Source organism: Manduca sexta, chromosome 7 (genome assembly GCF_014839805.1).
Source record: "Manduca sexta isolate Smith_Timp_Sample1 chromosome 7, JHU_Msex_v1.0, whole genome shotgun sequence".
NCBI lineage: Eukaryota > Metazoa > Arthropoda > Insecta > Lepidoptera > Sphingidae > Manduca > Manduca sexta.
In genome coordinates, this window is record NC_051121.1 from 8,994,639 (window position 1) to 9,015,020 (window position 20,382).

Below are 20,382 nucleotides of genomic sequence, written 5' to 3' on the forward strand. Positions count from 1 at the left end.
AAGTGTATAAATGTTTGTTTACTAGTTGTGCACGCGGCTTCGCCCGCGTGAATATCAATGCGTCACTAAGATTTTCCCGTATAAATCTCGACACACGAGATTTTTTACAACCACGCCACCTCTTCAACAGTAATCGTTATATTTCAGTCAATTTACATAAAATCGTAATGTACTATTACCTTAAACCTTTCTCAAGACTTGCACTATCTTTTAGTAAAAACCGTACATAAATCCGTTCAGTACATTTTGAGAAATCGATCACACACAGACAGCTTTTGGGGATTTTATTGTACAATATGTATAGATAGTACAAGCACGACCCGCTACAATTATAGTGAAGGTAGAAACGACCGTATGAAGCTATGAATAACGAATAAGGGAAAGTTGACGATGCCACCGTGAGAATTTAAATATTATTATTTTCTAATGAATCATGCCTTAGTCGATGTCTAATACGATAATCGATTTATTATGATTTCAGATATTAGCTTATAGTTATCAGTGTGTAATTATGTAGTGGGACGTTTTGAATTTTAAATAAAGATTACATATACACTAGAGTATTATATACTATACTTAATATAATATTTTTTTATTTAATATACATTGAAATATGTGAAATTAAAAACTATGCTTGCAATATAGGCACAACCTATTGTGTGCATTACCGTTAAAGCTGTGTTGGTGTTTAAAAAATAAATTAATATTATTAATATGATATTATGAAATCCATTGCAATTTGGCATTGATCAGAAATCTCTTAAAAAGGCGATAAATAAATAAAAAGGAATCAATATATAATTTTGAAATGCTTAGTAAATAAAAAGTAACTGCAAGGTTACAATACTGCAACTAAGTCGTTAAGTCGCATATGAATATAGAATTAATGAATCATTAGCAGAATCAACAATGAATCACGCGCGTGCGTTAAGAAAATGAACAAAAATGCTCGTGAGAAAAGCAATAAAGATTTTATTAATTCTCGCCACATGGCCCCGATGTGTGCCAACATTCAGACATTTAGAGGAGTCAATTCCTGTGCATCTATTTAGATCTTAAAGATTTCGTAGTTTATCCTTTTGGGATGTTTGGAGTTGTTTTGATGTATATTTTGTCTATTCTGGTCGCTGTCGTTCCGTATCGTCTGTACTAATGTGTTAAATGTTATACGTCTGTTACTTTAAAGTTAAACACTGAATCGATTTTGATGAAATTTGCATGAACTTGTTAATACTTTTCACAAACCGAATTTCACGCCGACGAATCGGCTAGTAAAGTAATTTATAAGATATTTAAGGCTATGATCAGTTTCATAGCGCTAGATTTTATTTTGTTTTTGGTATTGTCTCATTTGTTTACCAAGTTTAAAAAGGGGATTAGTTGTTCAGCCTAGTATGAGGTTGCCTTGAATAAATTCAGATGTAGATAGTTTCTTTCTACGTGGATGAAAAATGGGAAACTATTTAAATAAATATCGGACGGGTGTATGGAATATGTATTATAATTTCTAAAACCATTGGTATATTGAATTTGAAATGTATATTGAAATACTTGTCTGCCTCGGTGGCTTAGATATATTACGATATGACTGCAGTGCTGAGGTCTTGGGTTCGATCCCCGAGTCGGACAGTGATATTGGGTTTTTCTACTTGATATCGGCCAGGAGTCTAGAATTTGTGCACGTTAGGCGATAGGCTTGATTTTCACATCCGGTGACGGAATACGTACGGCGGAAAGTAGGTGCACTAGTTACATCTCTGCTTACACCTTTAGGGATAAAAGACGTGTGTGTGTATTGATCTAATAATATCAGCCCTGTATTATATACTTTGCCCACTGCTGAGCACGGGCCTCCTCTACTACTGAGAGGGATTAGGCCTTAGTCCACCACGCTGGCCTAGTGCGGATTGGTAGACTTCGAAATTCCGAAAACTTCTCAGATGTGCAGGTTTCCTCACGATGTTTTCCTTCACCGTTAAAGCGAACGATAAATTCACAAAGAATACACACATGATTTTTTAGAAAAGTCAGAGCTGTGTGCCCTTGGGATTTGAACCTGCGGACATTCGTCTCGGCAGTCCGTTCCACACCCAACTAGGCTATCGCCGCTTACACTATGAATTATTTAAATTCCAACGATGATCTTGTTAACATTCCTCTATTTCTGAAACATATACGTCATACCACATGGTCGCTAGTACGACGCGCGTTCATTCCCGCGAAGAAATTGGGCGGTCAGTATCTCAGCCGCGCATGCGATCGTCGCTTGCGTGTGCGATGCGCGTGCGCGTTTGTCGTACAAATCGCGATATCCGATCGGTAAAATCGATTTGATAGTGACGTGTTGTGAGTGTGTGTGTTTGTTAACAGTGTGTGAGAATTTGTGTAAGTTGATATTTTTATGAATTTGAGTTGAAGGGCACATTTCATTAAACAGTTCTCATGATTAAATTGTATTCAACAACTACTGGGCTCTTTAACAATTAAGGACGCAGTTTTACTTAACACATGACATTAATTTCCGTTGGAGTTGGCTATTATTTATTTTACTTATAATTTCATAATTTTTGTTTCGATTATACTAAAGTTCTAGTAATATAATTACCGTTAATGCCTGCTAATACTCAGAAGATCCCTAAACGGTTAATGTTTTTATTATCCCATACACCCGCATCAATGCATGCCATAATGTGTGTTCTCTACGGCTCATTCTTTATTTTATGCTTTACAAATGGCTCGGTTATAGTTTGAAGAGCTAATTTTATATTACAGCAGCGCTATAAAATCGTTATCGGATAATAATATTCTTAATTTACGAGTGCTTATGAAAAGGGCTTGCGGTTACCTCAATTTCAGATGTAAATAAAAGTTTCTATGTTTTGTTATTCGATTTTTATGGCGTTGACTACAATACGGCTTTGCCTGGTTCTTTTTTACCAGATTGTCGAAAGAGGTTATGTTTTTTATAAATTTTGGCTGTACCATTGCATTAAAGACATCTTGCAGATCGAAGTAGGTATCTTAAAGAACTCTTGATATCATTTATCTATTATTGAAATAATTTTCGCGATCACTTCAGTAATTCCGGAGTTTGAAATCTTAAATCTAACTTCACTAATGTTTATCATTTATAATATTATAATTAGTGTTAAATTTATTTACGTCTTTCTGTCTTTAAAAACATTGCTATAAATACGCATCAGTGTTTATCAAAACATAGTACTTGCAGATGGCACGCACAAAGAATTATTTAATAGACCATTGTGCTGATGAAAAATGTTCGTGTCAAGGGCTCGATAACCTAATTCCAGTTTCGTAATTCGCACGGGGATAGAAATAAACCGTCAAAGAGTAGATAATTCGAAACATTTTCCTGGTAAAGTTGCTAGCATCTGGTATTTGGCTTGTACATAATATTTTTTTTCGGCTCGTATATTTTGGACATTTGTACAATAGGATTTTGATTTTAGTCATAAATATTGGTTCCGCGTTAAAGGACTGTATAATTCATATAATTGTTTTTCCTATTGTTATGTTCTTGATTATCAAAAGTACTTTGTTTTTTTTTTCCAAGTGATTCGAAATTTGCCTTTTAATATAATCGAAGATAGGTTATAATTGCGTCTCACATAGAGTGCGGGGGGGGGGGTCCGCTATTTGATACGTAATTCACCCCCCTCTAAAGTACTTTGTTCTTTGTGATACTAACAAACAATTAGCTAGTAAAGTCAGATTGAATTGATAGTATCTAGCGTCTTCGTGAATGCGAATAGGGGGAATGTCGTCTAGATTGTTACCATTACTCTTGTTGTCACAGTCATGAAGATTGATCTACCAATCAGTTCATTTGTAAAATTGTCATATGCGCCTGCGCCGCCTATCATACCAATTATGATTCCCAGTATCAAAAGTAGGCATGCAAAGTTTATTGCAACAGTGCCGATGATGGCATCGATTCTAGTTTATATAGCATTGTAACGCGGTTTGTTCTGAGCGCCATAAACATGGCCCGGCTCGCATTTGATACAACTGCGGATAAATTATCAATAAATCTCATCGTAACGATTTGCATGATCAAAGATACCAATATATAACGATTTCTAAGGCTTACTTGTTCGTAATAGATTGAGAACAGAATAGAATTCAGATATGCTTAAATTTCCTGATTATTTAAAGGAAAAGGCTTCACTTACGTTATCGATAATGCGTTTTTAAATCCGTAGTCAAGAAGACGGCAATGTATTCCGAAGGGGTGTACCAACAAGACGAGCAAATACCATAGGAATTTTGTAATTTGTAACTTTTCGGGATACTTTTAGTTTCCCGGGCACTTGTTATCAATGTTTGTCAATAATGGCGTGTATTGATTGAAAGTGACACATTGATTGAATGTTTTTAATCCGCGCTATATCTGCTTAAGGGTCCAATTCAAATATATTCTGGATCAATCCAGAATATATTTGAATTGGTCAACCAATAGGAGACTGTAGAGTTTGCTCGCGGCTTCGCCCTCATAAAAAACCTTTCCGGCTAAAAATATCCTTCAGTTACTTCGGTGATACCGTATTCTGTACGACGAAGTATGTCATTGTTTAAAATTCAAAACTCAAATATTTCTCATGGGATAAAAGTAGCTTGTAAAGCCAGGCACTCTATAAGCCCTAATGATTATTTTTATGATCCAATTACTCTAAATTCCTCTATTTCAAAATTCAAAGCAGTTGATAGTTTGCAAATATTCTTGCTCATTGATAACACGCCACGTCGAAATCCACGGAAATAGCGAATCGTCAGTTTGGCAGCTATCCAGTGCAGCCGTGTTTAAATAGGTGGAAATGTATTTTCCTCATTACTCAAGGATCTTGGCGCGTTTCGTAATCGTTAGCTTTTTGTATTGTAAACAGTTGTCAACAGATATTATGGTAAGACGTTTAGTGATTTTGGGATAGTGCTTATTGCAGAAGAAAAAACATCAATGTCTTTCATGTGGGAGGTCAAAACCTAGTTTATTGTTTTTTATTTTATTTCTTTCGGACAACTTACTACTAGGTTAAATAATAATAGAGGAATATACATATGAGAAGGCCATTAAAAAGTGTTCATAAATAGAATACAAAATAGGAATTGAGGGTTCGGCAGCATAAATTATAGATTTGTTGAAATCTTATTGAAAAGATTATTAAAATTTAAATATTTTATTAGTCTATAATTGTATGTATATCTAAGTACTTTCAAATTGTTATTTCCATGTTTTTGTTAACTACATTGCTGATTGATCTTAAACCTTCTTATTGCAGATCTTATTTTACTCGTATATCTAGTATCCTATTTGTTATCACTATTGCAAATTGCAATGCATTAATATAATCAATAGCGCGTCGATGTACTTTATTCAGAACTAGCCAAGACTCCTCATGATTAATAATGCATATTATGGTCGGGAGTTAGCTAACTTTGTATGCATTTAAATACCCAAGGCCTTAAAGAACTGCACTATCGGTTTAGGCTTACCTGTTTTATTAGTCTGTGTATATATTTGGATTATTTTCAAATGCGTTATGAATGTTAAAACTGATATTTTTTTAGTATAGTGCAGTTAGAACGTTGAAATTGTTTACAGATGCAGGCGGCATTGTACAAGATCCTTTGGATATTGCGTTAATAAATTAAACATGTGTTTAGCCCTGCTAACATAATGCTAAAATGTATCCATAAACAACGAATATTATCACGAAAAATACCGGTTTTACTTTGCGATTTTTTTATCATTCTATAGTTTGTGCGAACATTGTGTGCGTGAGTGTATTTCTGGCTAAAACTGTTGCAGTTGCGATTATTCTTAGAGCAGTAGTAGTGCTATTTGGGCGTGTAATATTAAAACTACGTTTTATATATATTTTGTTTGATATTTACACTTTTTATTTTACATCTACGGTTCGAGTAACTTATTGTAAAGTGTTATTTTCAAGAAGAGAAAAGATGTTTCATTAAGGTGGTAGCTCAAGGTCCATTTTCATACATTTTGTTTCGGCTTTAATCTGGGTAACTAAACAAGTATTGGCAAGTAAAGAATTTAAATTCACGTCTAGTTAGTGATTAGTTCTCGCAGTTGAAAGAAAAATGTAAAAATAATTAATAATCATGGATATTTCTGCCTTTAAAATTTCGTCATATTAAATTTTAAAGGCCGAAATATCCATGATTATTAATTATTTTTACATTTTTCTTTCAACTGCGAGAACTAATCACTAACTAGACGTGAATTTAAATTCTTTACTTGCCAATACTTGTTTAGTTACCCAGATTAAAGCCGAAACAAAATGTATGAAAATGGACCTTGAGCTACCACCTTAAATAACGCAATATCAAAATTACCCTGTATAGTGAAAAATTTACTAGCGATTAATTATGTGTTTTCATGACATGCTAGTATTGTGTTATCACATATCACGAATGGTGCAATACCATTGATGTTAACAACCATTATGTAGGTCCAATTGATTACTTCTCCCCTAAAGGACCTTGAAATTCCACAAAATATTCCAGTAACAAAATTGATTAAAATTCATCTCAGTTTCTGTTTTTTCTATCGGTACCAGAGCATCATGAAACATACGAAGCACATTTTTAACATTGTTACAGTTAGAGTCCATTCAACAACGTGGCAGATATTAATAGACTTCGTCTAGATATTTGTTAATGATTACGCAACGCGTACATGGACTCCGTGCATGTGTTTACCCGTTACATGATTACGTGCTAACAATGTGGGTTATACGGTTCGGATGACATACTGTTGATTGCAGTATGTCGTGTCCTACGGGAGATATCTTGAAACCATACAAATATTTGGCGAATATATGAAGGGTTGTGTTTGAGTTTTAACAATATAATATTTGAATTTCATCGATGTTGACTCAAAGAGCGAATGTTTTAATATATTTTACCAATTAGTACAGAGGTTAAGATATAATTTTTTTAGTATAATAACATCCAATTTCAATGAATATTCTCCACTCTGCAAAGTTAGAAATTTAAATGTCCATTTCGACAGTGCAATCGCATTTTAAAAACTTCATGACGAGCACGAAGTAAAAATCGTTTACTAATACGCTAAGAACAAATTTCCTCGCTCTAAATCGTCCCCATCCGAATATATTAAGACACAATACGATGCTGACTGTCCACCTCGTCACAAATCAACATGGTGGCGCCACGATGACATGTGCTTGTCGATTACCCGATTTATATCCTGGCCCTTTGATGTACCTGATTGCACGTCTTCGAAGTATTTCAAACATGAGCGATTTGTTTATGGGAAATTAGTTTTTATGTCTGCCGAGTGGTAATGGCGCGTTATGATTTAACGTTTTAGTTTTGTGTTTGTGTTTGTGGATGAAGTGTGTGTGATGTTTCTTCATTTTTCAATATCTAATATCTGTATCTATGTAATCAATAATACTACGGAATTGCATGAACTACTTTATATAAGTTACAAATAATATTGTAGACAGTTTAGTGAACAAAAAAAAATATTGATATATGCAAAAGTTTGTGAAAATGTTTGGATATTTGTAAGAAGAAAATACGGAAACTACTGAACGGATTTGAATACAGGGCCCTTATTCTGTATGATAGTGTATACGCGTAACGCGGCCGTGTCATGTTATCTTTGAGAAATGTGCGTGGAATGGTATTCTGTAAGCCAAATTTCTTTAGTCCTAAACATGATGTGTTGCGTTACGTGCTAGTTACGTACTGTTAAAATAACGTGCGGGATAGAGAATAAGGCCCAAGGACCCGTCCTGCATTAACACATAGGCTACTTTTATCTCGGTAATTTGCTACCGTAGGTTATAATGTGATTTTTTTGGTAGGCACTGGGGCCTTTAATTGCTATGAATCGTTACAGGGGCCTTATTCTCTATCCCGCACGTTATTTTAACAGTGCGTAACAAGGACGTAACACAACGCGTCATGTTTAGGACTATAGAAATTTGGCTTACAGAATACCATTCCACGCATATTTCTCGAAGATAACATGACACGGCCGCGTTACGCGTTTACACTATCATACAGAATAAGGGCTCAGGGCTGTGGGGAGTTATAACGGGAAAGGATTTTCACGTAAGCAAAGTCGCGAACACGTAATAAATGCGTATTCACTTTTTTATTTTTTTTATTGGGCACGGCAGTGGCAGTGGTTTCCAATAGAATGTCGTCTGACGACTGAAGACTTCCTCTAGACAGTCGATACAATTATGCCGGCCTGTTGACACCGGATATACACAGGCTGATCCCGGCACGACACACTTACGTGGGCCACTATGGCGGGTTTTAACATCTTCGGTACGGTGGTCGCTATCTGGGCGGATATAATCCTACCACCAGCACAATTTAATGTAATGTTCTCGTAATTATTGTGAATTAATTTAGAGTTTAATATATTATTTTAATTGAAAAGTCTAAAAAAATCGCACAGCTTAGAATACGGCGTAAGGCTGTCATTAAAATTTTGTGGTTTCCTGCATAAAACTGAAAAACTCCACATCCGAATACATTTTAACATCTGTTCACTACACGTGTGGAATGTATAGAAATCGTACAATTTGTAAACTTAGTATGTAGGTCAGAGTTATTTGTACGTAGTTCGGCTGTACGGAAAAATATGTGTCGAAATAAATGCATTAAAACGTCGAGTACAAACCGATTAGCGTTTGTAATTAAACATGGCCGCGTACCGTGAATTGTTAACAAAGCAATATGTATTTGTTTTGTGCTGATTGAAGTGTTAGAAATTCTTTTAAATGTGTTTGTATGTAGAAGATAATGTATCTTATTGCTTTGGAGGTAAAATATGTCTTAGAAAGCTATAGTCTTTGTTAGCATAGATTTTATAATCTTTATTTCGTGAACTAATGAGTGGGTATAGGCGCGCGGAATATCTAAAAAACTTCCATACTAATGAGTGTTTCAATGATGTTTTTTATTGTAACAAAATTACTAATATGAAGGAATGTCACCGGAATGAAGGAGTTTAGTGAAAGTGTTTTATAGGTTATCTATATCTATATATATAAAAATGAATCCCTATTTCCCTTGGTCACGCCATCACGCGTGAACGGCTGGACCGATTTCACTATTTTTTTTGTTGTGTTTGTTATTGTCAGGAGAAGGTTCTTATGAAAGAAAAAATAAAAAAAAAAATGCGCGGAAAATTAAAAAATTTAAAAAAACTTAACGAAAGTATTAATTTTATATAAATGTCAATCGTTTGAAATAACTGTCAGCGATTGACAGAATGCGCGCTGCAAATTCATAGTTAAGACGGGACAACGTCTGTCGGGTCAACTAGTTTACAATAATTATGAAGGAGTATGTCTCGAAATAAATATGCATAACGAAATAAATATATGTAACGAAATAGTTTTTATGAATATTATTACAAATTCTACAACTGTTTTTTTTTTATTTGTCTGAATATCCTAATTCTGTATAATGTACGTATGTTATTTGATAGAACGAATGTGAAATAAAAGTATAAAATATAGATTAGTTAGCAAAATCCGTAACAATATTTTGTAAAAATTATTTCGTTACGTAGGTACTTTTATTTTGAGAAATTATTTATCAGGAATTATAGCTGACGTGAAAGCTTACGAGATTGCCCTAGGAATTATCAGTTTTAGGCATGTCTGATTAAAATATATTATTCACAAAAGCATCCTTCAAATACAATTACGTATATCAATCCTCAGACATTTTTCGCAATTAAACGGATCAACCGGTCTGGAAATCCACAATGTCGGGATCGCGTAACGAGCTTTTGCGTAGAAAATTGTCCATTCAGTGACCGGCTGCAACCAATTTACTCCTCATCTACCGCTCCATATTGAATTACTTGGACCACTTGGGCCCACTGGAGTCTCTAAGTCATAGGACTATTGAGTTGCTCGAAATGTTTTGTGGTACAAACTTTATCACTAATGAGTTATATAATTAATTGTTTTATCACACAAAAGAAGCTTATACATATCTGTCTCATGGTGAAGGCCCACCAGTAAATGGGTGACTTCATGATCTGACTTCCGAAGTCCCTAACTCAGAATTCAGATTTTTTTTGCTTTAAACGTTGGTTTATATGTAATTAGGTGGTGCTTGCGGCTTTGTTCGCGTGAAAAGCGTTTCCTGCTACAAATATTATGTCAATAGCGTCCTAAGACATTAGCGCCATCTATATAAGAATCAGATGAAAAATTTGATTTATTTCCCACGGAGCACATTAGTGGGGAAAAAGTAGCCTACGTGTTTATCTAAGATATGGTCTACCCGTATATCAAATTTCACCAGAATCCGTTCAGCTGTTTCTGCGTTTACTTCTAACAAACATCTTAACATTTTCACAAACTTTTGCATTTTATATTAATAAGAAGTAAGTTATACGTTACGTTCTATAATGCAACATAACTCGCAACATTTTAACCATGTGGGTAGTTGATATTTTTGGGCACGCCATTTTTGTTTACACACATATTCTTCTTAATTTTAAGATTCGGTTCCTAATGATTAGATGGTGGGATTATGACGAGCTTCGTACACAAAACTGTCTACAGGAAATTGTTTCAAAAACACGCGTACCGGTATCGGCTTACACAAATATAGGAGTCATAACTCCAACCTTCAATAATATTGATGATTGATGTTGAAATTAAAATTAAAATGTCCATAGTTATATAAGTAATTTTAATTGTTAATTAGTAATAATAATTATTCCTATACATTGTTTTGACGTATCATAAGTGCAACTTTTTTCGTCTACGAGATAAAGTATTTTAATTTTAAATTAAATGTGGACTACATTATTTTCACAAGACTAGTAGCTTCACAATGCCATTAAAAAACCAGGCTCCGTATAAATCGCTCGTCTCACATAACAAGCACCACGTTTTAATATTATCTCCTCCATTCAAATTCCCTATTACTCAATTGCGGGCACTTATCCTGTTGCTGCGATGACAACGAGATGCGACCGAAATAGAAAACCTACTTAGAGATGTTCTCCTAGATTGCTTCATTACTGATTAACGTTGTTGACAACGTATGTTTTAGATAAATTGTTTATTTGACCGTTGAATATAGAAATTAGGCCAAAGATTAGACTATAACGGGCTAGGCATGTAGTTCCTTTTAGATATTTTTTCAAGGTCATGTGTCTGAACATTTATATAAATGTGTACTAGGGGCGGGTGGTTACTTATCAAATAGCGGAACCACGTACTACCCCCGTCACCCAACGCGAAACACAGATATACAAAATTTAGATAGAAATCGAACGTCAAAAGTAGAATCATTTGGAAAGAAAAAACGTATACTAGGATTTCTTTATTTATAGTTCAAGGCTGATTTAACCCATTTACCAGCGGAATGTTTGCCGGCAAACATGACAGCTTCATGACATTACGTGTGTCACGGGAATATAACATTATATACTACATAATATGGTTATTTTTCCGTGACACGCGTAATATCATGTAACTGTCATGTAGCTGTCATGTTTGACGGCAAACATTCCGATGCTAAATGGGTTAAGAGCGAAATAGGTTATCTATCGGTGAGTCATCAGTATCAAATCGTATATAACTTCCGGATAAAAACAAATGAAATCAGAATTGATTAGGAAAATGTTTTATGACCTTGGGAAATTACACTAAACGGAACGCAACCGAAAAGCTGTTATTTCACATCGATTTTCTGTAAGACCGCGGTATGGCTCAATCCAACCCATTTTTACACGGCTCTACCAAAACAATCAGTTTTAATATCAATATCAAATCATTCATCAGAAACGCATGGCTTGATCGCTTGAATAACAGTGCGCTTGCCCTAACAAGACACTTGCGTTGCAGCCTACCCCCCCAAAGAAGCCGCCGCGTCGGAACCTGTCAGTGTCCCCTACCCACGCTAACTCCCCCTCCTACGGGTACAGCTATGAGCTAAGGCCGCATGCGAGAAGTCAGGACGATTTGGACGATATACAGGTACAAAGATGCTGTAGAGTTTGTAGTGTGTTTACGGCCTTAGTACCTATGTAAACAAATATGTAACTAATTTTAAAATATTTTTGGATATGTTCATTCTGTTTTCTATAACCGCAGTTATGGATTTTCGAAGAGGTCGACAGGCCAATCTGCCTATTAGCTATCTATATTAAAAATGTCAGTGTGTAGTGCGATGTAATAATAGTATTTTTCATCATTTTATCTATAGGGGCATTCCACGTGAAGCGGGCACGAAAAAAAACTCGATGTCTCAGATTTTCGTAATATTTGATTATGTTATACCTGTATATGTACTCGATCCAGATACAAAATATTATTAAAGTATAAAGCCTGGTTAGCGAGTTACAGGACTTTGAAGTTTTGACTGGCCGGCTGGTATACGCCACTTCGAATCCAATTATCAAGTTTTTAAATGTTACAATAAAATGAATAAACCAATGAAATAAATACTTCATTTAATGAGCTTTTTTATTGTATTTTTGGAAATTGAAAAATGATTTTTTTTTCTTTGAAAAAAATGTGTTTGAAAGTTTTAAACTTGAATTTCACAAAGTTGGCATATTTATATATTTTTTATTTTTTTTTCTAAAAATAGCTACTATTGTATAGATAATCCTTGCGAAGTTTTATAATGGGCTGAGAAGTAGTTTAGGAGCTAAACCAATTATAGTGCCGAAGCGCGGCGGTCGCCAGAAAGAGCGAAGTAGTAAAAACTTTCAATTAAACTAAATACTTTCGATCAGAGTATTTTATCATGTTTTGCATCGCTCTAACGATTCAATTACATCTGATTATAATATAAAAAAATATATTTATATTACTGACGGTGCAAAACTTGATAATTGGATTCGAAGTGGCGTATACCAGCCGGCCAGTCAAAACTTCAAAGTCCTTTAACTCGCTAACCAGGCTTTATACTTTAATAATATTTTGGATCTGGAGCGAGGACATATACAGGTATAACATAATCAAATATTACGAAAATCTGAGACATCGAGTTTTTTTTCGTGCCCACTTCACGTGGAATGCCCCTATACTAAGTATATTGTCAGAGTTGTAAAATATACATCGCATCTTTAAAATTACAATGACGTAAGTGCAAAAAACCGTTATGTGTAATTACCGAAAGTCGATGTTGCATTCGATAGTTTGTCACTTTTCAAATGTTACGGATTATACAGTCAACTTAATGGTTTTTTTTTACTAGCGACATTGTAATTCTAAAGGTGGAATATTCACTTAGCTGAATAACAAGTTACAAATTTGCATCAATATAAATCTTAATTATAACATTATGATTATAATCTAATAGACTAACTTTAGGAGTGGATAGATATTTGTTTATATTTTTGGTACGAGGCTAATGAACACTATTTAGTAGATTAGATCTAATCCCAAATAATCTTGTAATAATTACAATATCTAGTGTTAAGGGAATAGTCACTGGAACGATCTCAAGCGGTTTCGGCTCCATTTAAGCATGATTTCAATTGATCCTCTCTGCATACTAATTTTCTTTCATCGTAACATCTTCATTCTGAATCCCTATTAATATTCTATAAGCTCTAGATAATATGACGTTTAATTAAACGCACAAAAATATACCAACAGTTTTAAAGAATTAGACTCAAAATACATCTATAATTATAAACGATATTCTAATTAGAAATATTATTGTTGCAGGGTGCTAAACATTACCTCAAACTTGGCCGATCGGTGGACCATTACGTCGAAAGCAAACTGTCGTACTCAGAGTACGAGGAGAACCACAACTCACCGAGGGTCATACCTATCCCGAACCCAAGACCCAGCCTTAAGCAGAGGTCTCAGCCCGTCGCGATCACGGCTATGTACGAGAATGTCGTCATAAAAGAACAAAACCCGAGACGGAAGTTGAGAAGGAACAACTTTCTGCCCGGACACGAGATCGAGACCAGAATGAACGATAACAGAGCGAGAAAGTACTCCAATCAGGAGAGGTCTTCTCTGGAGAGTTTGCTCGACGATCAATCTATGAACAGTCCGAGCGAGTGCGATCGGTTCAGCGACGGGCACAGGGGGATTCCCCTGTCGCCGACGCATTACGAACAGCCCCCCACCCCGGACCATCCGCCGCCGTCGGCGAGGCAGGCCGAGAACAGCATTCACGAGAAAATAAGGCCTTTGAGTCAGGTTAGTCCTGATTAGTACGAATAGCACTTAGGCTTTGTGATACAGGTTGTAGAAACGTTGAAGGCCTGTATGGATATTTACGTCTGTCATAGTTGAATGTTTTGGTTCGATTTTCGTGACGGTATCATTTAACATGGCAAGACTATTACAGACGTATACATCACTAGCAGTATAGATTATCTATAGTTGTACGTTTCTGCAATATTAATAACACTTCATGTAATTCACTCAAATACACATCTTATGTTCTAACACTTAGCGTACACTCGCCTTGCATGAGCATGTTTTGTGTTACGAAATTTTTTTTTTTGTAAATTTATTTTTATTTCAAACATTTCAGCTAATAATGGAGGTTGTAGAAGAGATACGAATTAGAAAAAAAACGCAGAGTGACATTGCAAATACATAGTTAATATTTGATATGGCAAATGAATGTGGCACCCCTAGTCTTTTGCTAATGGTGCTTAGTAGTTTTAAAAATATGAATTTTATGTAAATAGGATATTTTATTTTAGGGAAAATATATTTTTATAAGATGCTTAACGTTAAGCATATACACTTTTTATTCATAAACTTTCATCAGCATTTTAGCTTCCTGAATATTTTATTACTTTCTCTCATGTGTCGTTTTCTATAAAAATGAGAGACACAACAAAAAATATTGCTGCTGAAAATTGTTTATGAATAGAGATTGTACACTTGATTGGTGCTTGAATGGTATATGTGAAATAAATATATTTTTAAAGTTGAAGTCGGCTTATAAGAGTCGAATCGATTTTATCGATACTTTATTTTATGTTGATATTATCGATTTATAATTTCGTGATATATTACGCTGATAACGGTTCAAATAGCAATGTGACATAAGTCAAATGCAATTCTAATGCATCGAATTTTTGTATCGATAGAAATATGGATTAATAATAATATTGAGAAGTTTCGTTTTATGTCACAAACAATTTTATATCTGCATTTATCTTGTTAAAATTTCACTTATGTTTATTTTATTAGCGTTTATGTTTACCGACATGACAGTATGAAAATATTAGGTTAGATTTATATATCGATACGTTAAGTTTATATTTTATGAAGTTACGAACACGATGAAATTTTATTGAAATCGATTATCGATGTATCGATACTGTGTCCAGTTGTAAGTGATATGTGTTTTTCAAAATTGCTTTAAATATTTTGTGAAATCCTATATAAGTTGAATTAAAGTATATTTTATTATAAGTGGTGCTAACTTGTTACGTCTACCAAAATTTATAATTTGGTATATAGGAAGACTATAATTAGACTGAATGATTTAAAAATCACAATTGGCGTTAAAAATCTTTCCATTATTTTTTAATTTATACTTAAGCGCTGTTTGTGTATTCTTGTTTTTCGGTTGTACTCTTAATAAATTCTTTTATGTCGACATTTTGTTTGTTTTATTTTGTTATTTTTGTTTGTTAGTTGCACGTTATGCTTTGATGCACAAGTTGTATGTATATTATATAGTGCTATATAATAGTATTATTCAATATTTTCATTTGTTATAATATAGAAAGAATATTTTTTGAATAAAATTAATATTTTTAATTTTAAATTTTAATCGGAATATCATTTACCTACATATGACATACCTACTTTAATATGGTGCATATTGGATCGTGTGCCTTTTAGATTTGGTCGTGTTATTTATATTTGACCGTTATTTTTAATATACGAACCCAATCGCTTGTTCTATCTATTTCAAAATTGGACCAATCAGAACAAAGTATTTTTGACATGCTTACAAATGAGTTATTTTGATTGGTGCATTCTCGGAACTGGTTTGAAGATTGAAATTGGGGTCGTTTATTGAAAATGGCTGTAAGTCCTATTTTAGGAATAATTTAACTTATAATAATAATATCAGCCCTGTATTATATACTGTCCCACTGTTGGGCACCGGCCTCCTCTACTACTGAGAGGGATTAGGCCTTAGTCCACCACGCTGGCCTAGTGCGGATTGGTAGACTTCGCAATTCCAATAAAGAATTTCTCAGGTATGCAGGTTTCCTCACGATGTTTTCCTTCACCATTAAAGCAAGCGATAATTCACAAAGTATACACATATAACTTTAGAGGTCGAAGGTGAGTGTTCTTCGGTTTTGAAAATGCGGACTTTTGTCTTGACAGTCCGTTCCGGTCCCAAGGAGGCTATCTAATGTTACTAAAATTATCTTATAATATGTTCTTATAATGTGATATCCCATTTTAGGTTATAAGCCTCTTTCATAGTAATCTATGCTTATCTCTCTCAATGTGTTATTACGATTTCTACATGTAATAAGAATTCATAACAATCTGTATCTTCAGTGTAGTCTATTATATTCAGTATATTATATTCTCCTAGTTTACACCAGGTAAACCTATTAACACAATCGTATACCACAGAACAATAAATAATGCCGCTGTGATGACCCAATTCGGCCCAATAACTTACTACAGTTGCACTATTATCTATAGTTATTTACTATACCGCAAAGCATATAAAAGACGAGTGATCTCGACTGACGTCCTGCCCTTAAAATTAAATAAAAACCTAGAACTCAATTACAGCACCACCTATCGGGTCCAATTGTGAATTTCAATATTCAACCGAAAGTACGCACAACACGCGAAGCTTAAAATAGTCTTTATTTTTACTATTTTCCAATTTCTTGCGCAATTTTCTTAATTTATCATTCCTTACATAAAGTATAAGAAAATTTAAAGAAACGATGGATGAAATGGGTTAAATCGTTTTAAAGTTATGGCGTGATCAAGGGGAAGAGATATTCATTTGTATATATAGAACTTAAATATGGGGTTATCAGAAGCAGTGGTGGACTTAACTAATGTGAGGTCCTGGCCGGCAAAACTTTGCGAGGCTTTTTTACCCAATTGTCGAAGGAGGGTAATATTTTTCTTTGTACCCTTGCATGCGCGAGGCCCTACGAAGAACACTGGACGGTGGCCTTGTTCGTCAACCCCTAAAGCTAACACTGATCACTAGTCGAATCGAAAAGTAGATATTTACTTTCTCAGCGCCTGATAAAACACTCAGAGCAATACCCAGGTGAGAATAAAAGTTTTGTTATGTTACAGGCAAACTTAAAATTAGATTTATATTATAATTATAATATTAGTTGTTCTAACTATTTATAGTTACATTTTGTTCACTAAGTTACTGAATTAACTTGTAACTCTGAGCAACTACCAGCGTGATATGTTCTGCTGGTGAAATAAAAAGTAACAGGTAAGTATAAGGAATTTTCAGTCTTCAAGGCTTCACTGCACACCCAAAGGTTAGATGCATTATAAAATACATAAGCATTTAAAATTTTCTTACTTTAACCTTTAAATGTGGTCGCGCGGTCTCACAGGCCGCTCGCAGTTTGAAAATTTCGTGTTTACACCTTTCCATTTGCTCCCCATGTATAAGGCGCTCAGTAGCTTTAGTTTCAGTGGCGTAACGTATGTTAAAATGGGAGACTGTGTCGGCGACTGCAAATAAGTTAATTAAACTTTGACCGCGGTCTGTGAGACCGCACGTCCACGTTTCCGATACAAATTTTTACGCCGAATTTGTTTTTTTTTAGCTTATTTTCATTTAAAATGTTAAAAAATATGAATGAAAGTGCATCTACGTCAATACAAACGCCAACGTCACAGCTGCAACATATTTATGATCTACTTTTAGAGTCAGGCCAGTCTGATAACAAGGAAACTATCGAGGTTTGCTTTTTATCAGAAGCTTATTTTATCCAAAAACATATAAGTGACTATGAAGATAATACCGATGTCTCTAGCATAGACGATAACATTATAAGGAGTATCAGCCCCAAGCGGGGGTCCGCGAAAATTTATCTGGTTTGCTAGTACAGTACTAAAATATTGGCTTGTCGTCACCTATCAAAATAGACAGATAATATTGATAGGGGTCGTAAGAGGCACGATGACCCCACCATAGCCCCCCGCGATGTATGGGCAGTAGTTGTAATGCACTTTCTCTGTGAAACCTAAAAAATAAAAAGGTCCACCGGAACCAGAAAAATTTTGAAAGGGGTCTATGAGAAATATAAATTTGGGAACCTCTGTTCTAGACGAACCCCCTAGACAGGATACTGATTCGTCAAAGCGCAAAACATGCCGTCTTTCTCCCCCAAAACTAAAGAGAAATTCCAATTTTAATTGTATAAGTGGTAAACAGGTCATACGGTTACAATGTTCCAAACCTTTGTGTAAATACTACCAATAATTTGATACATATTGGACCATTGTCAAAATTTTTATATTTGAATTTGAGAAGACGTTTTTTTGCTTTTATGTTAGAATAAGCCTTAGATTTATATATAAAAATGATATTTTTTAAAAAAAAGTTTAATTCTTTTAAGTTTTCAACCTTAAAACTGATCTCAAGTAAATTTATGCCAAATAGTGCCTTTAACTGTTAATATGATTTAATTAGGTGAGAAATAAATAAATATTGATTAAAAGCTTCTAAATTATTTCATTTTAATATGCTTAGAAAATAATAAATATAATAGCGTAAAAATAAAACTGATATTTACGTTGTATTTTAACTCAGAACATAGCGGTCCGAGAGACCGCGCGTCCATGGTAGTATGACAAAAACATGACGTCCATAGTTAAGGGTTAAGTAGACATAAAAGGGAAACTAACATCCTTCTCAAAAGCAATTTAATTCCATGTTTGATACTATATATAATCAAGTACTAAAATGAATTATTGTTACGAATATTTTTATAATTTACTATTTGATCAACAATAAAACAATTTACTAAAAAATGATAGGAAACACAAATGTGTTCAAAGTAAGTAGTAGTAAGTAAGTAAGTTCACAAAGTGGTTCAAGTTAAAGAATACCAAGAACTCAAAGGTCATGAATTTGATTTCCAAGACAAAAACAGTACTTTGTTTTTATTATAACAGTAAGGCTGTCACTGTATGTATGTACCTACTGACTGCTCTTTGTGATAAATGAAAATACTGTCCTCCGTATTTCTTCGCACCATAAAAATAATTTATAGAATGTAAGCACCGATTGTTTCGTAAATTGTGGGTAAATCAATGAATAAATAAGGTTCAAAGCAATATCTTATTGCTTTTAAGATTTTTTATAAGCTGGTTAAAGATTGTGGTCATTTGCTCACATAAGTACGTATTGAAAAATTTCAAGTATTTTAATGTTTTTATGGCTTCAAATATATAAATATGGTGATCTACGAGTAGGTACGAGTATAAGTACGAGTAGGTGTAGGTAAGGTTATTTAAGTTTTTTCGTTTTCAAATTATATCCTTTTATTTTTATAAAATTTTACATTCTTTTATTGCGCGTTAAAATTATCGTTATTTTTTGTGCGCTTAACAGAGTAAATTAGGGGATGAAAAGAAATGTAATTAAGATGTAAATTATTAGTCTCAAATGAAACAATTAAACTATAGCCTATATAAAATTAAATATCCTGAATCTAACAAAAATAATACAGATAACATATCTACAGTTATTTGATACCGAATAATTTAAATTTATATTTCGTTTCTTTAAATCCCTCGTATGCTACTCAGTCTGTTCACTGTAAGATATTTTCATATCCTAGATCTAGCTTTACTGTACCTAATTACAGCGTAGGCAATAAACCCAAACGTAAAATTGCTCTGAGTAGCAAATCAGGAACTACAAACAGACCGGCATAATTGTCTTGATTGGCGAGGGATAATAATCCCTCATCAGTCAACACTATAAGGACCCACTAACCATCAAATGCGGTGTGACTTGTAGTGTCAGCACAAAAACAACAACCAAATTCTCTACAACCATGACCCCTGTAAAAACTTGTCATGTCAACAGGAATACAAACGGCGCTCGGTGCTGCGTGACAGTCAAACTGAGACGGAGGTGAGTTTGCTGCGCGCGGCATCAGCAGCATCAGTGGCGAGCGGCGCGACCGACCGCAGCGGCAACACCGACAACTGCGTCGAGGAGTACGTCTGCGACGTGCCTTTTGCTGGTGAGTCTTATTTTATGAGGACAAAATGATCCCGCTTAACTTGATTTTAAATATCGATATATACTATGTACTAGATTTGGCGTTTCGAACATTCACTGTGTTCA

General features: G+C 34.3%; 1 protein-coding gene across 4 annotated transcripts in view; it reads left to right on the forward strand.

Moving 5' to 3' along the window:
- Positions 1-20,382, forward strand: part of LOC115440138 — a 149,880-nt gene that overhangs the window by 43,047 nt on the left and 86,451 nt on the right. For 3 of the 4 annotated variants that reach the window (XM_030164361.2, XM_030164442.2, XM_037447686.1), the window contains exons 9-11: positions 11,907-12,038; positions 13,743-14,231; positions 20,119-20,278. In XM_030164361.2, the coding sequence (XP_030020221.1) occupies positions 11,907-12,038; positions 13,743-14,231; positions 20,119-20,278 (781 nt within the window). The remainder of the gene's footprint in view (positions 1-11,906; positions 12,039-13,742; positions 14,232-20,118; positions 20,279-20,382) is intronic. The other variant, XM_037447687.1, reaches the window with a different exon arrangement.